Below are 20952 nucleotides of genomic sequence, written 5' to 3'. Positions count from 1 at the left end.
TTTCATCCTATATACCGTGTTCCATTACAACTGCATACTATGTGTATACTATGTTTTAAGTACTTATTTTGCGTACTTATTTGTTCTGTCTACTTATATGTTTACATCGGGGATCAGAGAGAAACGGCATTTCATTCCCGTCTATGTCCTGTACATATGGCAGAGTTGAATATAAAGTTGACTTTGACTTAGACTTTGTATTCTCCTGAACAAATGGAAAGGGAATGGTGAGGGAAAGGGTATTATTTGGTCACCAAACTCACCAGTAGCTGCCACGAAAACCTACATGCAGGACCTTTATTAAAAAAAAAAGTTTATTGGACGGGAAGTTATTATTAATGCTTTCACTACCAACTTTTTTCAACCTTTGCTATTTTGAGCTCACAGAGCACAAAATGCTCTTTGTTATTTATTTGGCAGAATTGTGGTGGTTCACCATTTGCCAGGTCTACTACATGTTTGGCTGTGACTCATGTAGGAACACAGTAAGCAATGACAAAGACCATTTGCTGTAGCCAACAGAGACAATGCTGAGTCCGTGCTCTCCTCCCTCATTGAAAGCAGCTTATCCGCAGAGAACATAATTGATAATGTAAATAGAGAGTTGGACGGTTGCTCCAGAAGTTTGTCATGGGTTGTTTACATAATGTTCAATTTTGTTTTTCCTGTTATTTCCTGGATATTACGCAGAGGCCTGAGATAGGCATGCAGGGGTCAGCAAGCAGACACGTGCGCGCACACACACACACACACTCGGGACACACACACTCGGGACACGCTTGAGTTTGCACAAACAGAGGCTGCCTGTCCCTGAGTGGAGCGTCTGTCCGCAGAGGGAGGTGTAGCGGTCTGGGGAACAGAGGAGACGTGGGACAAAACACAGTGACAGCATTGGTATCCCATGATCTCAGTGTTGACTACCATCACCTCATCACTCCATCTGTACGTGGCTTTAAAAGGTGCTGCTGCTGTGTTTCAGAACTTGGAAGTGTTAGTATAGATAGATGCTTGAAATACAAGAATGAACTCCACTTGGCCTCTGAAACTGATACTGTTTTGAGTTTATCTTCCGATAAATCTACATGTGAAATATTGTGAAATTCATTCAGTCTTCCAAGCAGTTTCTCACCTTGTCCAACTGACTCCATGCTGGTTTATATCTGGAGCTTTGTGTCAAGATGAATCCGATCTGACAGAACCCCAGCAGAATATTGATGTCTGGATCAACAACAATAAAAATCCTTATGAATAATTGCTTACTCACTTTTGCCTGCCTAAATGGCTACTGGTTAATACTATAGTCCCTTCCTACACAGTATCATCCAGTGAATTCTACAAGCTCCCATCTGTTTGCTTCAAAGTTCACTGTAGACTAAAAAAGGGGTCTTGATAGCCCCCTGGTGACTGGCTGCAGTAAACGTCATAGGCCCCGCCTCTTCTATATTCGTAGACAGGACATGAACCAAACTAAGCTGTTTTCAAACATGACCTGCAGGTAAAGTCTGGAGAATTCAACCTTTCACACATGCACAATGCAGTGGGAGAGTCTCTGCACAGATGCGTTCACAATAGGATATCCAGGATATTTTGGCTTGTTTTTTTTACATGGGAAGGAAGTGGTGACGTGTCGGCCATTTCGTCTATGCTTTGCTAAACCCATCCTCAAAGGAGTGATTGTCCATCGGAAACTTAACGATTTACATTGGTCTCCATTTACTTTAAAAGCAACAATACGAGAGGAAACCTAAGAAAGCTATAAGCAGCCTGTTTGTCTGGTCTGAGTATCAGCTTATCAGTCGATAAATTGTATTATATGTCTCTTGTATAGGCCCTGTTGATTTTGTCAGGCACCTGAGCCCGACTCTATTCAATCCTGACTATTTGTCCCATTCTGGGAGAGGCCCAAATGTAAATACAGATGTGAATGTTAAGATGAATTTGCTGACACAAGTTTGTGTCCATCCTGGCCTTGAGAGGCAACTTCCTGTCTTCACTCCCGCTTTTTCCTGCCAAGACAACTGTTATCACTCTGGGGAGAGATAGGTACTTTCCCCAAAGAATATGGAAAAGCAAGGTTGTTATATGAAGTAACAAAAATGCGCTTTATTCATACATTTCCAGAGCTTTTTTCTTACTAGTTTTGTCCAGACAAATACACGATTTTGTACATTCTTGTGTCTAGATTGAGCAGAAGTTTAATTATTTTATGTGTCTCTCTGTACAGAGTGCGAGTCTCCACCGTGACATTTTCAGTGCGCACACTTCCGCTTGGCTCCCCAGCAGTCTGTCCTAGCAATTTGCCTGTTCAGCACAATGCATTGTGGGATCCCACTGCTTAATCCTAGGGTTAAAATTGAGTATACGTTCCCTGCAGCTATAACAAGCGCTCTGTCGTCATAGAGAAGACTGGTGACACATCCCAATTACCTCTCTCTCTCTCTCTCTCTCTCTCTCTCTCTCTCTCTCTCTCTCTCTCTCTCTCTCTCTCTCTCTCTCTCTGAACCTGGCCAGTCACATCCAGTGCCCACCTTTTTAGAAGAAGAGGGTGGGATGATGGAGGGGAGTGACCCTGTGCAAGTATGTGTGTGCATATATGTGTGTGGTCATATGCTGACAGGAGATAAGCATAATCACACATGCAAAGATGGGTTTCAGCCGTCAAAGCACATGGCCATGCACATATCCACAGTGTCACAGACACAGAGCAGCCCTGCAGAGGATGATTTAAGAGCTGGCGAGAGTAATCAATATTTTATCAGACATGAAATCCAGAAACGCTGTCCAAGGTGTATTTAAAATGATGTGAATCTGGACTGTAGAATAAGCGCAATATAAATCATTAGCTGCTCGCCCTGTTGCACTGTGGCTTACAGCTCCCAATAAATTGTGTGCGTGTGCGCGTGTGTGTGTGCGTGGGTAGGGGGAGGGTGTAAAAAGCAATATAGCTGTATAAGATTCTTCGATACAAACTATGACATATTTGTATATGTATGTATACATATACGTATTTATATATGTATATGATGTATACTTGGTGCAGTGCAACAACCTATAGACACAACGCCTCTAAGCTTCCCAATCATCCCCGCTGGAGACGTCCAGCTCACTGACTCAGTCTCTGTAGAGAGTTGATTCCTCTAGTTCCTGTCACATGGTAATTTTCTCTGACAGTTAACATTTTTCAGACTTCATTTTTTTGAGCCCATCGTCTGTGACACATGTCAGATATTTGGGTGTTTGACAGATTTTCTCACTGGTTCAATTTTCGCTGTTCAGTTGTCAGGAGACACTCGTCATGAATGTATTTCCTCAGCGGCAGCAGAACGTGTTCCAGTAGATCTCAGAAACTCCTGCAGGTTAAAGTTGACCAAGGAAACACTTTTAAAGCTGATTTATTCTGAATGACTCTTAAGATGAACTTGAAGACACTCACTAACCTTGCAACATAATAAGGCTTCAAATTGCCTATAATGAAACACTCTTTAAAACTCTGTAGTTCCCTCCCCACTCAAAATTAATATCTGTTGTAATACATAAATGCACAACTGTGCTTAAGTCTTATAATTTGAGGCAAAACCCTGAGCACTAATAACAGATTATCACCTCATGCTTTAATGATGCTTGAGCAGTGTGTGCCAAGTTACACATCCAGCAGATACAGAGCAACATTAGGGAAATATCTGACTCTTTACTTGCTAAAGTAAATATCCAGTACAACTGATCACTGACCACAGACATGATGCCATTCCTCATTAGCTCATATATCAGTCCACCAATCCTAACCATCACTAACATTGCAGGAAAGGTGCCTTCCCTATTATTACAAAATTAATCTTTACAAAAATAAATCTCATCTTTGAATAGTTTGGAGGTTTTTCATGCTTGCTCCACCTACAAGTTTACTAATACTATGGGATATTAAACAACAAACCACTAAATCTGTATGTATGTTACTATATTTGTTACATTTTATTTTCCAGTCTTGAAAAAATCATTTTGCAGTCAAGGGTTTTATTATAGTACACGAGTGGCTGTGACCCAGGAGGTAGAGCGGGTTATCCACTAACCAGAAGGTCAGCAGTTTGATCCCAGTTTCCCCCATTCCGGCAGCATGGGTGATTGATGTGCGATAGAGAAAGTGCCGTACATGCATGCGAACACTATACTGTAAAGTGCTTGAAAAACAGTACTCTGCACTGGCATGTACCCAAAGCTCAGGTATGAGCACTTATATCAGGCCTGAACAAGTCAAATCAGTGCATCTCTACTCTCGGTATACTAATATAGGTGTAGGTGTGTTCATGTGATTGTATTCATATGGTTTCACTCTGGTGTGTTTAGCTTGAGGTAAAGCTCAAATCCTAAGGCCCAGTGTGTTTTTGTCAATCAGTACCACAGCAAAACCTTGAAAAGCATCACTTTAAGTACATATAGTTTCTCGTTTCACCGCTCAGCACAGACAGCCTTCATCCAAAAAAGAGAAAATAAAGAAACATATAGTGACGACTGTCACTGCAACAATAAAGATCGAGGCTCCGCTTCACCTTTTGAATATTAATTCATCACTTAAAGATCCCGGTGGTGCGTTGCATTGATTTGTTTGCTGTTGCAATGTGAGCAATGGATGATTGACTTGTGCTGAAGCAGCATTTCTTCAAGCTTTTCTATTAGGCTAAACTTTTGACATGGTGGAGCGCTGGGGGTGCCTCGGATCATTACCTACTTTTACCACAAACAACCAGAAACAAGACAGAAACATGTCCGGGATGAGTTATTTACAGCCGCAATCTCATCCCACATAAATCCTTATCTCTTGCCAACATATTGAAAGGCAAGACGATAAACAATTTATCAGCCATTTGAATAATGAATCTCCTGCAGCTTGTGATTTTTTTTTTTTTATATTTACAGATGTACCATGCCTCACTCATTCCATATGCTCACCTCATCTACTCTTTGCCTCTAAACAGAAACCTGAGCAACAACAAGATCTCCCTGCTGCGGAACGGCTCCTTCTACGGCTTGGCTGCCTTGGAAAAACTGTGAGTAAATCAAGCGCTCTTAAGTGTTTTGTCCTCCCCAGAGTTTTAATAGCTGTCATCGCAGGAGTGCGCCTGGTTCTCTCGCGGGGGGGAAAGGCACAGGCGGGGACATGGCGGGAATGGAGTAGGAATCCTTGGCAAGGTTTACCCTGCGGGATTCTTGCCAGTGGTTTTCACCTTTCAGCCCTTGTGCTTAACCTTAATTGCCACAGTAAATGTCTTAAAAGGGATAATATATAGCGTCATATAAAGGCCTAATGCAGAGCGAGTTCAGGAGCTTAGACAGTGTGACTGACTGAGTCCATATCGACAATTCTCACAATATATGCAGTGTCCCGGAGGGCGGTATGCGTGCAGCTTGATGATGAGCTCTATGATGGCCGCTCTGGCTCTTCCAGCCTGCCCCCCTTAAGTCAACTATTGATTGCCTTCACCTCCATCCAGCCCAGTGATCACTGCTTCTCTCCCTGATGGTGACACTGACATTGGCTGATGATGAGGAAATCAGAGAGGGCCTGAAATGTCGCCCAGAGAACTGCTGGATAACTCTCCCCCCCTTCAGTCAATCATCCTCAGATGTATGCATGCACACACACATATATTAAGCCCCCACACACACACAAGGTACATCAGTAGCTGCTTTGACTGTTATGACAGTTCGTCCGTCCCCCCACCCCCCCCCCGTCCCCGTCCCCCCGTCTCCCTGACGACTCGACAGTTACATTCAGATTGGAATAAGTCCGTGGTATAATTCTGCCCCCTCTTCCACTCCTCTTTTGATGGTCGACTTACAGGATGATGTCACCTGTCTCCCCGGGCCTTATTAGTGGCATTAAATCTTTTTAGCCTCATCCCTCCTGCCCCGCTGGAGCGATGGGGAGATGATTGCATCGCTTTTAAGGACACTCCGCCAAAGGTTTGTCATGGCTGACCTCTCGGAGCAGCAGTTTGCGCGCCCTATCCTTTCTTTCACCTCACTCTCCGGGTACAGCCCGTCCGTCCGTCCTGCCACATGCAGCAGAGCTGCGTCTGTCGCGAGCAGTTGATGCCAAGCCAGGTAGCCTAGCGAGTTGAAAGTGGCGGCCAGCTGTTCTCTCGTCTGGCCCTGGCCGACAGACTGGACGACGGCTGGCTGACTGGATCTGAGGGTTGCGGTGAATTGGCAGCTGATTGACAAGCTTAATAATGCATGTGTGTGTGTTTGCAGCACTCCTACTGCTGCTGTGGACTCACATGTACTTCGACAAACAGACCTTTTAGGGCATTATTGGAAACATGGTGATCCCAGAGCAAGCTTATTTTTGCATGAAATGGAATTTTCATTAAAGAGTTAGTTTATCCAAATTACAGAATAATTTTCTTATTTACCGCTGGTGGGAAACACCCATGCGGTTCATTTTGGTCTAAATGTTTCAAATTAATTTTTTAACTTGAAACATTTTCTACCTCCACCCCCAAGGCAATGGAGGTGAAAGGCATTTCATTGCTCACAGCATTCAGAAGTCTCTGCGGCCATGCCAGCGGCTCTAAAAGGCTGCATTCAGGCACAGACCAATGATGATGGCAGTAGACGAAAACGTAAAAGATCACGACAGTTGTTGCAATCCATCCTGAGGCAAACATGAATGTCTGTACCAAATGTCTTGGCAATCCACTCAGTAGTTGTTGTGAAATCTCAAAGTGACTGACTGACAAACTCACGCTGACATTCCCAGAGGATCTCTGCTGGTGTGAATAAAAATTCACGAGCAATGTGTTTTTCCACGTACTCTGGAGAAGCCACAGTACATAGTTTGTGTGTATTTCTTGTACAATGTGGCATCTGCCTCGACTGGTTGGGGAGCGAGGAGAGAGAGGAGAGAGAAGGGGAGTTAATTTTCTTATCTTAAGATGAGTCAGTTGCTGCGGACGTTCTTCTGGAGTTTCTCCTGCCTATGTCCATGTCTATGGGATAATACAGCAGGACATTATTCCAGAGGATAATGATGACGTTTCTAACATGCGACCGATGCAAAACTGAAAACCCCCCAAAAGAAGACAAATATCTCAACATTAAAGCGAGGAGCCACAAAAAAGACAAAGACGTCATTTTGGAAAGAATGAGATCTGAAAGCTTTCGGTAATTTGAGCCAATGTCAGTGTTGATGTGCTTTAAACAGAAACATGTGATCTCAGCCGCAGAATGAAATGTCATGTCCTGCATTTTGCTGTTGTGAACGTGTCTGACCAGAGAATCTCCTGCTGCGTTGTTCATATGTGAAAGAGAAACTCCGGACAAAGTCCAGGCCTCAGTGTGGGGACATTTTCTGGAGCTCATGTCTGAAAAATGCTTTATACTCCAACTATTTACCATTTGATTTTCATAAAGTTGTGGCTACTTGTGCAGCAGAGGTAAAGATACTCAGACTGTGTCCAACTCCCAAAAATCTGAATGCACCAAAAAGCTTATTTTTCTTTGACCCATCCCTCCAGTTAATTGCCCATAATTAAGATTTAATCATATATTTTTAAAAGCTCATCCAAAGGCACAAAAGACATCCCATTGGTTCACAGACTAAGCAACAGTTCCCCTTTTAGATGTAATTTTTTCTCCGAGTAACCCAAATGCAGTTCTATTCACCCTGTTGCAGTGAGGATGTGAAGCAGGAAGCTATCTGTAATCTAACATCCAGGGAATTTTTTTGGCAATACAATACCAACCAAACCTCTGTTGCTGCTCCATCCTAACACTAAATAATCAGCAACTTTGTTAATTCCCCAAGGAAAATGCTTTTAGTGTAATTTGCCTGGACAGTGTTCTCTTAATGGAGGCTTGGATGATGGCCTGAATCGCCCCATATGGACACAAGCCCATTAACCATCAGCCAAACTGGGTCCCACGGGAGCGACGCCGGAACAAAGCCCGTCACTGTTCTCTGGTCGGGACACTGAATGCAGCTTCTGCCACTTCATCATGGGTTCCCACCGCAGAAGCTCGCAGTGTGTGAAGAATCTGTGTGAATGAGATGAGAGCAGCATATTTGTTCTGTTCTCATACCGATTATTACACTGTGGTGTGATGATGTTTTTATCGATATACTGGCTTTAAAATACATTTAATTTGGCAAAATGAGATGATTCCTACTAGAAATACATAGAATATTTGCATGACCTATATCATGCGGAGTGCTGCTCTCTGCCTACACACATTTTTGAACCCAAGAATAGATTTAATCAAACAGAATATTGATTTTTGTGTTATACAATCCAACAGTCACTTCAAACTACTAAATAACAACTATAGCTCAAACCTATGTATTGATGTATACATAAAGTTTAAGTATTTTAGGATTGTAAAATGTGAAATGGCTGCTCTTAAAATAAGCATACTCCTACTTGCCACAGGCTTTTTGTGCACCATAAGCTTTACAGATAAAGTATCTCTACTTATATAGTTTCAATGGTGGATGTGACAGTGAAATTTTATTCTCAGCAGACTGTCTAAATGTTTTTATTGAGAGTAGCGGCTGTAGTTCTTCATCTGTTTAACCAAACGCTATTTGTCTACCCTGAGGAGTTTGACGGCGGGCTGAATAGATAGAGTGGACGTGGGCTCAGCGCGGAGACACAATCAGAATTCAGAATGGCATCTGCAATCACTCATTTTGAAAAGTTGTGTTGTGCGGAGGTGTGAGGAGGCGTCCTTTTCAAAGTTTTGCAAACCTCACCGCTCCCACCGGCGAGGTGACGTTTATTCAGTCTTCCTCGTGTCTCCTCGCGAGGTGATTGATGGGGGCGTGGCACACCGTTGAAGGACATCCTCATCCTGCGACGGCTTGTGCATAGGAATGGATGCAAGGTGAGGTCCATACTAGGGAGAGAGCAAAGTGCAGGTGGGACAAGCGCAATGAGCACATGATCATAAACCTGACTGACCCCGGGCTTTTTCTCAGTGGCTCAAAGGTCAAAGGTTAGTGGTGGCGAGAGCAGATAAAAATCTCAGTATCATTGACCCATTGGAGTCAATAACACTTGATTAAAGCAGAAGACCACTCAGTCAAAGATTTAAATATCACTGTGTCACTTCTGTCAATATTCCTATGCACTGATGTCATGTGTAGAAAATAATGTGTCCCCAACTGACAGACCTGATTATAAAGAAAAGAAATTAAATATAAAAAGCAGATTTTTTTCCCTTTAATACTCATTTCACTACATTTTACATTATTTAGGTAGATAGATGTTCTTTTAAAAACACTGAAATGTTGCAATCACATGTCTTATTTTCTTTTGTTGCTATGGTGGCAGTGGGGGTGAGATAGCACACAGTTTCACATCATTTTGGACCATTAAAAATACCATATTAATTTATCTTATATTATATTTACAAAAGAAACATAAAACAGGTTGTTATTTTTTTACGCCCAGACCTGTTCACAACACAACAAATCTTCCCGAAAATTCAGGTGAACTTTATAAATAAATAAAGGAAAAAGGTGGACCAAAAAGGTGTAGGCTGAAGTCTTAGCTTATCATGCCTCCCCTTCATACCCAGAAGAATGCAACTGGCAACCTTATGGCCCTAAAATTTATTGAATCAAACCCCAAATACTTGCCTGTTCCCCTCAGTTCGTATCGGCTCTGTCGCAAATCAAATAATCTTTTTATACCGTTAGGGTCACTCCCCAACAGTATAAAAAGATGTATACAAAGATGTTGTTATATGCTTTATACGTGATTCGACCAGTGTTTAAATCATTATATATTAAGGCATGTAACTTGGCATATAAGTGGATTTGATGGTTCATGGTAACCGGATTGATCGAATTTATGTATGGAACAATAAGGGAGCAGCATTTTAAATATAATGTTTTCTGATTCAGGAAGTCCTTAGTTTTATGTAACATGGCAATGCTTTTAGACAGTTATGTTTTGAGATTATTTTTGAAATGAAGCCCTAATATTCAAGATGCGAAAGATGCCATTTTGCAAATTTGGAGCAAAGAGTCTGCGAAGCAGTGATCAGGGGATGAAGCCATGGTAGTGGTGCGCTCCACCAATCGTGAGTCAGTCTTCAGCTGTCGATCATGACGTTTCACCCCGTTTTTATATCAAATTAGTAATTAAATCCAAACTTTCCGGAAAAAAATGACAAACATCAGTGTGATATGAACTACCTGAAATGACAAAAGCCATCTTTCAGAAGAATTTATTTGACATGTACTCATTTTGCACCATGTCCCATCTGCTAACATGGAGGAGGCCTCTACTGTAGTCAGCCACCAGATGGCGATCAAGATGCTTTGGCTTCACTTTTGGGAGCTGTCATGTCGTCGGTCTATGTGGTAACCATCATTAGTTTTATATGGTGGCAGAGAAAACCCTGAATTAATTCATCTGATTAAACCCCCAGTGCATGTTTCTGGATTTAGTCTTACATTAGTCTCTTTTAATTTGTTCACTATAAATATATAATTATGGTATAATTAAGTCATATTTGTATTTGAATTTATATTCTGCTTCAACTCGTGCTTGCATCAGTCGGCTATTGCAGTGATAATCTGTATTTTCCAGGTTTTCCTTTTTCACGTAAAAGCATGTTTGTTTTTTTGTCTGTTTACCTTAGAGAGGACAAGGAGTAAGATGAAAACCTAAATGGATCAAAGCGAAGCCTTGAAATATGAATGGTTTTATTGTTGTTTTTGCAGGAGACACTGGCTGGGTCACAGCTGAGGTCAAACATGTGAGAGCCATGGGTGTGACCGATTTTTATTGACGGAGAGACGGAGAAGTAGAAGAAGTCTGGATGGATGCAGCAAAATACGTCATAATTTCATAGAAACATATATTTATTTACAGTTTGGGGGTATTGGGAGTTGTTTCTCCTTTTTGTTGTGTTATGCTGTTTTAAAAACTGAAAGAGAGCAAGAGGGCTCGGATCAAAAGCAGCTCTCAGAAGAAATTGCTTCACACTCTCCTTAACCTTTTGCTTTGTTCTGATAGAAATATCTCACGCTGATGAGAACACTGGTTCCAAAATAGGAAGCAGTTGTGGAGCTGTTGACAAAGAAAACCTTTTTCTACACTTCGGGGGTTTCTTTTTCCTCTGTCTGCTGTGGAATTGCTTCCGTTTGTTTCATGTGACTGTTTTAATTTGGAGTGTAGGCTGGAATGAAGGTGTCTTTACATAAGTGACAGAAGTGAAAATCACAGCAAATATCCCATAAGCACTGCTCATCCACCCACCAGGAATAAATTGCACTCCGGCGGCGTTTGAGAAATGTGTAATCAGCATCGCCTTGACTACGTTCAGAGACGTTTAAGTGGCAAAGACTTGCATCGCTCCTCTTTGAAAACCTGTCAGATATGAAATATATTGTCAAAATAAAACATACAAATAACTTCAACCCTTTATGCAAAATGATAACCAGCTTTACAGTAATGAGTGGTGACGGTTTAAAGTAGGCTATTTGATTGTGCGCCGTGTCATCCTGCCAAGAAGGTTAAATAATTAATGTATACCCACAGGTCCTGTATATAATGCAAACACACATAGAGGAAAAGTCCATATCTGTTTGATTCTCTGGCAGTGGTAGCTACAAGGCTGTCACGATGGCTGTCAACACGTATTTAGTTGCATTCCAGTAGGTGGTTATCAGTCCGGGTGAGTGTTTGCTGTTATTCAGAGCGTGTGGCCCAGCCTTCCCTCAAAGCATTTGCAAACTGACCCATGAATATTTAACAAGTGAATAAATGGTTTCAATAAACACATTCCACATTAGCATCAGCGTCGGTGCCAATGTACGTTACACTTAGTCAAGCTGATGACACCGGCACTGAGAGTTTTAACAGGAGGAATGAGCGGAGTAAAGAAAGGGACTCGCTGCCTGCTCTTCAGCTGAAGTGCTGTCAAAAACCAAAGTAGGCTGTTGTACTGTACAGGACAGTATCAACCTCTGTCATGATATCCCGACTGTCCTTTAAAAAATGACCCCATAGGTCGTCTGTGCAAGAAGCTTAATGCGACACGTAGCTGTGTTTTATTGATATGCAACCTCTAGTGGCCGCTGTAATCATGGCGGGTGCAAAGGAGAAGTCAGGTGACATAAAGAAGGACTTAATGGGGTGAGCGGACAAAACAGGAGTTTCAGTCAGTAGGCCGCAGTTTGTTCCATGTGTGAGATCAGTGTGAAACCAGCGTTGTGTCTTTTATCCATGACCGCGTCACAAGCTTCTCTGTGTGTTTGTTGTAACCCTAATGATGAAAGTCCTCTAACCTTAAGATTGTACTTATTCTATCCCAAACCACAACCGTTCACCAAATCAGCAGTTCTCAAACTGGGGGTGTAGCACCTCTGGGGGCCAATAGAGCTACTGCAGGGTCGTGGGTGTGAATGACTTCAGGGGAAAATTAGGGCCTGAAACGTATAAAGTTAAGTAATCTAATTTATGAAGGGAAAATAAACAAACAAGAGTTTGCTGATGCTATTATGCTGACCTTTATGTTACTAAAAATCAACTTGGGTCCTTTTTAATCATTTGCTTCCCTAATTATAATGATTGATAAAACATTCAAGCTTCTGAAGGGAGGACAGTCAGGAAAAGTTTGTGATCCACATACTTACGCTTTAACAAGTAGTTTATGTGCTTATACATATAGCTAAACTCTCTATAAGGGCCTGTTGTTGGTTTCTATTGGTCATATTTGAGGGTAGGGACAAGCAACATGGCTGTTTGGTTGGAGGACTTGTTATGGTATCACTGCTCAGGCTGCAACTACACAGATTATTTACACTGAATTTACACTGAGTTTCAATAGCAACCAATTGTTGTTGGGACATTTTTCTTAAACCAGAAATGTGAACCACACATTGGTAGAAAAGTATTTAAGAATCACGAAAGTCAGTAGATTGATTCTCTGTACATCGTGAACCCTTGTACCAAGTTTCATGGTAATTCATTCAAGAGCTGTTGAGATATTTCACCAAAATACATGGAATATCATCTTAGTGCTACTATAATCAATCAGGTGATCAACAATGTTTGTGGGGTTCATTTTCCGGTGACCATGACTGACCATGACCACTGACAGTGGTGATTGGACCTACAGACGTACAGAGACGGACAATTAAAAATGTTATATAAAGACAAAAGCAGTAGTTCTTTAGAGTTTAGGAACTAAGATATTTGACATTCTTTCTGAGGTTAAACGACTGAAAGAATTAAACTATAATCCAAGTTGACAGATATACTGTTAGTCAATTATTTGATGAGTTAACAAATTGTTTTACTTCCACTTTCCACTTCATACATATTTATGCGGTGACACAGGTGGGATTGGTCTTGTTGAGTTGTAACAAGGTGCCTTTGTGCACAGCCGTGTCGACACCAACATGCCACTAAGAAATATAATACAAGTTGTACTAATGATTGTATGCCATCGTCTCATTTCATTAAGTGCGCATACGATGGAATACATCATGCAGCATCACTTTCCATTTGGACGAGTGCCCAAGAGGCCGCAGCGAGCTTTGCTTTTATTAGCTTTTATTTGCTTATGTTCTTCATGTTCAATTTGACCTTTTGTGAATCTGATGGTATTTTGATAATTACATCAGGGCCGAGATCCATTTAATGAGACTCTGCTTGATTAAATATTGTTTGTTTTCAACATAAAAACTGTGCTTTGCTCCTCTGTGTGAAGGCCGTGCCTGGAGCACGTGTGTGGTCCAGTCGGTGTGTGTGTGTCCGTGCCTGTGAGCATATGTGTGTGTGTGTGCGCGCACCTCGGTGTCAGTGTGGCTGTGTGATGTGGTTAATTGTCTAGATTCGGGGAAGGATCTGCCCATTAGTGTCACACAGTGAGCAGGCCGATATCCTCGGGGTCACATGGCTCGGGAGAAATTGAGCAGGATAAGATATACAGTGCAGTTTAAATTAATTGGGAAGCACTTCAGTAGCTTTTCAAACATTAACCACAAATGGTGGAGTTTATACTGAGGGTTGCTGCTGCTCTTCAAACACACAGGGCTGGGGGAGTAGAAAATGGTTATTGTTTAAACATTCATCTCATTTGAGCTGCTCCAGCTGTATCTACAGTGGATATATGGGGCACGTCTCAACAAAGGTAGCATTTGTGTGTGTGTGTGTGTGTGTGTGTGTGTGTGTGTGTGTGTGTGTGTGTGTGTGTGTGTGTGTGTGTGTGTGTGTGTGTGTGTGTGTGTGTGTGTGTGTGTGTGTGTGTGTGTGTGTGTGTGTGTGTGTGTGTGTGTTGTATCTTCTCAAGCAGTAGCCAGGGCCTTCCGTTTACCTTAACTGAGCAGAGAACCATATCTTTATTTTATTCTAGCTATTATCTGGTTCAGAACTTGGATTTTATTTCCCCTGTTTTCAGATTTTCTCCACCTCTCAGTTAGTAATGTTTTTGCTTTATGGTGCTACTGCGCATCCAGTGCTGAAACATGAAAAGCCTCATGATTGGCTCCAGCTCCCCCGTGACCTTCAAAAGGATAAAAGATGTAGATTATGGATGGATGGCTTTTATTTGAGCGAGTTATTATTTTCTCTTTTTTTTAGGACATCTTGGCTTTTGCCTGTGAGCGTGTGTGCATCCTTATAGTGTGATTTACATGAGGCCTTACCTTAAAATGTCTTTGTGTCCTGTCAGACAGGTGAAGTCCTCTATGTGCATTGACAAGTGATTGTGGTTGAGTTGCAATCATGTGAATTAAATTAAATTAAATGCTTTTATTGTTATTGCACTATGAAGTGTCCCAGTGGTACAATAGTAACATAACTCACAGACAAGTGACACATTAAAGTCTATAAATATATATAAAAACAAACAAATTGTGTAAAATGTAGGATATAAAAGCACATACTCAGTTATATTGCACATGATAATATTGCACAGTTAGGATATTATTACACTTGGTTAAGCTCTCTAATGGCACTTGGATAAAATCTTGTTAAGAGTCTGGGGGTGCGTCTGTGCGTGCTTCAAAGAAAATGAAGTACAGATTCCTGCTGCCCACCACCACTTAACTACATATGACATTGGATATTTACCTCCGCCGAGTAGGTTATGTTCTCACTGCCATTTGTGTTTTGTTTGTTTGTCTGTCTGGGGCATGACCCAAGGAAGAACCCATACAAATTTGGAGCAGATCCGATTAAACGGTCAGATCAAGGAATTGTTTTTCACTTTCTTTAACATGGTGAGATAGGACGTCAGCCTTTGCGGAGGTATGCACGCTCCAAGGTCCACCTCTATATTAAACTCGCTATTTCTTACACACACACAAACTTTGACCCTCGTACCAGACCTATTTTTCTGTGAAAACAGTTTTATCTGTGTCGTAGTATGTTTGACTGGTGATCTGTGTAGAGGAACCATCTTGAACAGGAGGAGCAGTAAAGAGAAGGGTTGCAATAAACCTCAACGAGTGTTATGTGTACTGCTGTGTGGCTTTTGACTGTAATGACCGAGAAGAAATGGGATCCCAAGGACAGACCAGTGGGGAACCATTGAAAGTTACAGTAACCACAGCAAAAGCCTTACAACCAGTAGCAGCACCCTTGTTTGGATGTGAGCCCACAGGAGGTTAAAAGAAGGAGACCTCTTCATGTCATGACCCTCGGTGCTTCTTCTTCCTCAAATCGGACGCTGATGCACTTCGGAGCCGGATTTCAACACAAACCTCACAATGTGATATTTGCTTTGTAAATATTTCTTGGAGTTTGTTTTATCCTGTTTAGAGGACCAGATGTGTGGAGCTTACTCACAGAAGACGCTTTGGGACGTGGCAGACAGTTATTCATAGAAAAGGATGCAGAAAACACTTTCAAATAGTTTCCTTCGATTGTTGTAAATTTCTGGCACTCATTCTGGTGCATTATGTCGCAGACCCTGCCCGTCTGGACGCTCTGCAGTTGATAACACACAATCATTATTTATATTATTAATTTGGCAGTGCGTGTCGACTCAGGTCTGACAAAAGGTTGTTGTGTTGCCCATTATACCATTGTTTGTTTTATATGGCTTTAAAAATGACCTCATACAGGAAACTAGTAAAACAAACGTGGATACAGTTGAAACTCAAACTATTCTTCTGTCCATAATAGGAATATAATGTGTTGACAAACTAATAATCATTGTTGTTCTATCAGTAAAAATTTAAATTATATTCATATACAATATAATAACACTTTCAGGCAAAATCTTCAGAAATTCAAAATTTGAAAACAAATACTGCTAATACTCAGTTTTTTTGTTCACATACAGTGGTATGGTTCCTGTTAGGCCACTTGGCTTCTTATAAAAGTGTCTCATGTGACCGTCTCTCTGCTGCTTGTTGTCTTACATTGTGGAGAACTGGATTCAGCATTTCTTGATCCCTGTACAGTAGCACACATTCCTGCATGTAGACTCCCTGAGCAGTGGCCTCTGACCCTTTGGTACAACAGCGAGTCAACGAGCTGGAAAAATGTCCAACGTTCAGCAAATCCAAACACTGCAGAGCAGCGAGCAGCAAGACGGTCTCAGGATAAAAGGAGGTGCTGCAGGCACGGCGGTTGACCTCTTGACCTCCACCCTCCATCCGCTCTTTTGTAGCAGTTTGTACATGATCAAAGACGACAGCGGAGATGAGAGCTAGCCGCCAGCTGACCTGACTGGACCCGGGTAGGAAAGGCAACATCAGTGCTCTTCCTACGGTGTGCGACGCTTTGCTGTGTGATTGACGAATCCCGAAGGATGCCTACAGAAAGCCTCATTAGGAAATCTGATTGTGAAAAGTCAGCAGAAATACACGTTTGGAGTTTCAGGGGTAAACAGTGTAGCACCTGAATCCAATACAATTGAAGTAATAAATCAACTGAAAAAACATACCATGCCTCCATACTGCTCGTGTGGTGTCATCCAAGTGTCCACAAGCTGTGACATTCATATTCGACTAGAAACGAGGTCATTTCCATTGTGTTTTAAGCCTAAAAGTCCCCCAGAAGTGGCTAAGCTAGTGGACGTTAGCATTTCCGACGGTCCCTGAGTTTGTCAGTCTGATAATGAATCTGCCCACATTTAATACAATTTAAAGAATCTTTTTATAAATTTGGTAAACATTTTTACATTAATAGCACCATTAATATGTTTCATCACAGTACAATCACATTATTTAGTTTACAGCTCAAAAACACATTTAAATATTATCTGAAAAACAAAAGAAAGAAAAAGAAATGCGGGAGGTGCACGTCAGCCTGGTCGCTATGCGTTGTGGAGCACTAATGATGCAGACAAAGTGTGTTTTAACCATGTAGCAAACAATTAAATACAAGACACAGATCGTTAACCCTGGATGGGAGTCATTTTTCTCCTGCTAATGACGGCTCGTCTTCTGTACGTTTAACTAACGCTGTACGCTGAGCAAATTAACATCAGTTACTGCAAAGCAACCTTTCATACGTGCACTCTAGTTGTAGTGATGCAGACGTCTCAAGATGAAAAATGTATTACTGTCAGGCTCCTGTACTTTAAATCTTTCATTCTGTACTGAATGCAGTACTGTGAGTGATTTATCTTCTGCTGTGATTAAGTAAAATAGGACATTTTGCTGCCAAACGGTCCCACATGTCAAATAAAAGGAGTTCCAGCATAACTTTTATTTTCACTTTGGGACAATGGTTGAGGCTCTGATAGTTATTATGGGTCTGGTTCTGTTTTTCTTGGCTGGCCCTGATTTGGCCTGTGTGTCTGTTCATTTATAAAAAAAAAAAAAGTTTTGGGCTGAGTTGAGCTACATTGTTGATCACATTTTTTAAGGAAAAGGCACTACCTTCTTATTCTCATCACACTGACTGGACACACAGTACAGAGTCAGAGGAAACCAGGGACACAATTTCAGGAAGTTTTCTTTGGCCTGCGGAGAAAAACCAGAGAGGAGATTTCTCTGAGATCCATTTTTAGTAGCGTCAGAGGTTTTGGGGTCGGCGGTGGGGGCGGACAAGGCGTGCTTGGCTGGAAACCGCAACGTGTGTGTGTGTGTGTGTGTGTGTGTGTGTGTGTGTGTGTGAGTTTGCCTCTTGACTGGATGTGGTCTCAACATGCAGGAAATAGTTTGTGCTGTCCAGCCAACAGGTGCACGTGCACTCAATAACAAATGGCCCCAGCTTTTACGTCTAATATAACATTTGAATTCAACATTTTATTTAGGCTTAGTATAAGTTCTCTTGTTTCACATACTTTGGTCTGGATGTTGCTTAAAGCTGTCCTTATGCAAGACTTAAGTTTTCCTCATTTCTGTAGCTTGAGCCCTTCCCTTGATTCCCAGTAGATGACAAACCCTTAGTCTGAGGACTGCACTCTTCTCTGTGAGCAATATAAACATGCTCATGCACATTTCCAATGACTCATGTTTTCTTTGGAAAGCGTGGGAGTGTATCGTGAGCGATAGATAGATAGATAGATAGATAGATAGATAGATAGATAGATAGAGATGACTGACATAACTTTTGTAACTCTTTCTCTCTCTCTGTCTCTCTTCTCCAGGGACCTGAAGAATAATTTGATTAGCACAGTGGAGCCCGGGGCCTTCCGTGGTCTGCTGGCTCTGAGGAGACTGTAAGTATGATGGAGCCTTCTAATAGCCTTCTCCAGGGGACAAGTTCTCTGGCTTTAGAGGCGACGAGAAAGAAGAGTGTCTGAACTGCAGAGCAAAAGGGAGAACTGAAATATTTAAGTGAAGCAAATATGCTGAAACTACTATTTCAGGCTTCTCTGAACTTTCCTGCTCCAGACAAAGCCAACTGAGGGGCCGATCTTAAGTAGTGCCGTCCTTCACGCTAATACAGCTGGACACATTCACAAGTGGGAGCTGCCTGCTGTGATTAGGGAGGGTGTCATGTTTTGGCAGACGGGACATCGACTGTAGGGGTTAAAGAGAGGGGAATCATTTGCCATTCACTTTCTCCACAAAGTATTTGGGGATCAGAACCACCAACCTTCTGCTGAGGATGTAGTTCCATCCTTTTGTCTCTAAGGACATTTTCAGCAGAGGAAATGCTGGAGATTTGCAAAAAAACTTGAAATAACACAGGGTTTATACGGATGACAGATCAGGGGGAAGTTAGTGCCTCGCTAAAAGTAAAACGTGACAAAATGCAATGGAAACAGAGTTAGCGGATAAATTATAAAGTAGGCTAATGAGGCATGTGACATAAATGTCCACTGTGGCTCCCACTCCACTGAGGAGAAGGAAAATCAAGGACCGCTGAAGACACTATTAGGGTCCTCATTTTGATGAGTTTGAAGTTTGACTGCTGCTCCACACCTCATCTCTTAGCACTAATTTATTGGCTTCCTGCTGCTGCAAAAATAGTGGCATCAGCTGTCTAACGCACCCAACTTCTAATATTCACACAAAGGTAGTAGATTATCATTCTGAAGCCAGTTCTTTAAATGCTGCCTTTGCAAATGAAAAGAGATGCATACGTTTCCAATGATGTAAATGTCACACCGTCGCATGTCTCAGCGTCCTTAACGTTGACATGTTTGTTAAGCAATAGATCCACTAGAGGGCAGCAAAGCCTTGAGGTTTTCTAGCAACAACAAACATGACGACAGAGGAGGAGGTTGTGATAATGTTTGTCTTTAGAACAAGGCAAAAGCTGCCACGCTGTAAACGGCGGAGGTTTGTGAGTCCAATAAATACATTGTGACATATAGATGTCTGTAGTTTCTGACCAACTTGCAAAGTCTTCCCTCAAAAATGTTCTGCCATTGTGAAAATGTGTTCCTCGAGTCCTTTGATCATATCGATTGAACTATTGGCTACACTGCCCCCCTGTGGTTTCTGGTAGCACTGCTCCGTTTCGTCTGTTTTGTCCTTATCTGTAAGCTTTCAAAATACGTGCACAAATACGGACAAAATGAAGTACGGACAGAAGGCTCTGTCCATATACGAATCTAATTTTAAGCATAAATTAGTTTTTAGAGGTAATGATTAACCACCTTCAGGTGCTTACGTTAACCACCACAGGGAGAAACTTGATTGACCGTTACAACCTGCAAGCTAAAGGATCAAGGGTACGATGGAGTTAAACAAGCTAGCCACTACGAGCGTCTAAATCTGCTAACATGCTAACTGATCACTGTTGGCTTTCTGTGGCTTTATGTAATTTATATATAGTTTTTAAACTGAAACATATAAGTAGTGATAATAGGAAAATATGTTAATTGTCTGTTATTACAGTCCTGCAAGGGCCACAGAAACTTCCAAAAGTTAAATATATATCATTATGTAATATTTTTTATTGACATCATGCAAACTTGGTTTTTAGAAGTTACAAAAGACATCGAGTCTCCTTTGTGACGCAAACATGCACAAAGCTATGGAAAGAGTTTAGTATTAGGGGTTATTTTCCTGTTCTTTTTGGTGAACTTCTACTTAAGTAATATTCTCATTGGATTCTCTCGTCCTTGCTTCTCTACATATAGGCATCAGAGTGAGTGACATGATTTCAGCCTGATAGTTAGTGGGATCTGGGCTGGCGGGCACACATGCAGCGAGTTAGCCAGGCTGATTCGGGGCGCGTGTGCACCGAGCTCGGGGAGCAGCAGAGTGCTAATTTAAGTGCTCCCCAACTGGTGATTACTCGAGTGCTCTGCTTATTTTCCCACAGCTGCTCCAGCAAAGCAGCTCTTTAATTACAGAGTGCGAGGGCACGGAGCCACGGACGTGACAGCGCTCAGCCACTCTTTTGCATGCATGTGTGTGTTTGTTCGGTTGTGTGGCTGCGGCGCTTATGTGAGGACTAAAAGGTTACAAAAGGTCAGGAGACATATTTGAGGATGTTGAATGGATGAATGAACATGGCACTGGTTTACTAACACAGCTTTCACAGCTGCTTATGTCCCCTTTGTTTTAAAAAGGCAAGC

The 20952-nt window shown here is 41.8% G+C and overlaps 1 protein-coding gene across 1 annotated transcript in view; it reads left to right on the top strand.

Annotated features, from left to right (window-relative positions):
* The window catches only part of LOC117775498 (adhesion G protein-coupled receptor A3), a 181334-nt gene that overhangs the window by 9769 nt on the left and 150613 nt on the right, over window positions 1-20952 (top strand). The window contains exons 2-3 of the mRNA XM_034608698.1: window positions 4971-5042; window positions 18565-18636. Of these exons, the coding sequence (XP_034464589.1) occupies window positions 4971-5042; window positions 18565-18636 (144 nt within the window). The remainder of the gene's footprint in view (window positions 1-4970; window positions 5043-18564; window positions 18637-20952) is intronic.

This window comes from Hippoglossus hippoglossus, chromosome 15 (genome assembly GCF_009819705.1).
Source record: "Hippoglossus hippoglossus isolate fHipHip1 chromosome 15, fHipHip1.pri, whole genome shotgun sequence".
NCBI lineage: Eukaryota > Metazoa > Chordata > Actinopteri > Pleuronectiformes > Pleuronectidae > Hippoglossus > Hippoglossus hippoglossus.
Note: the sequence above shows the minus strand (reverse complement) of the source record. Positions and strands in the feature narration are given on the sequence as shown.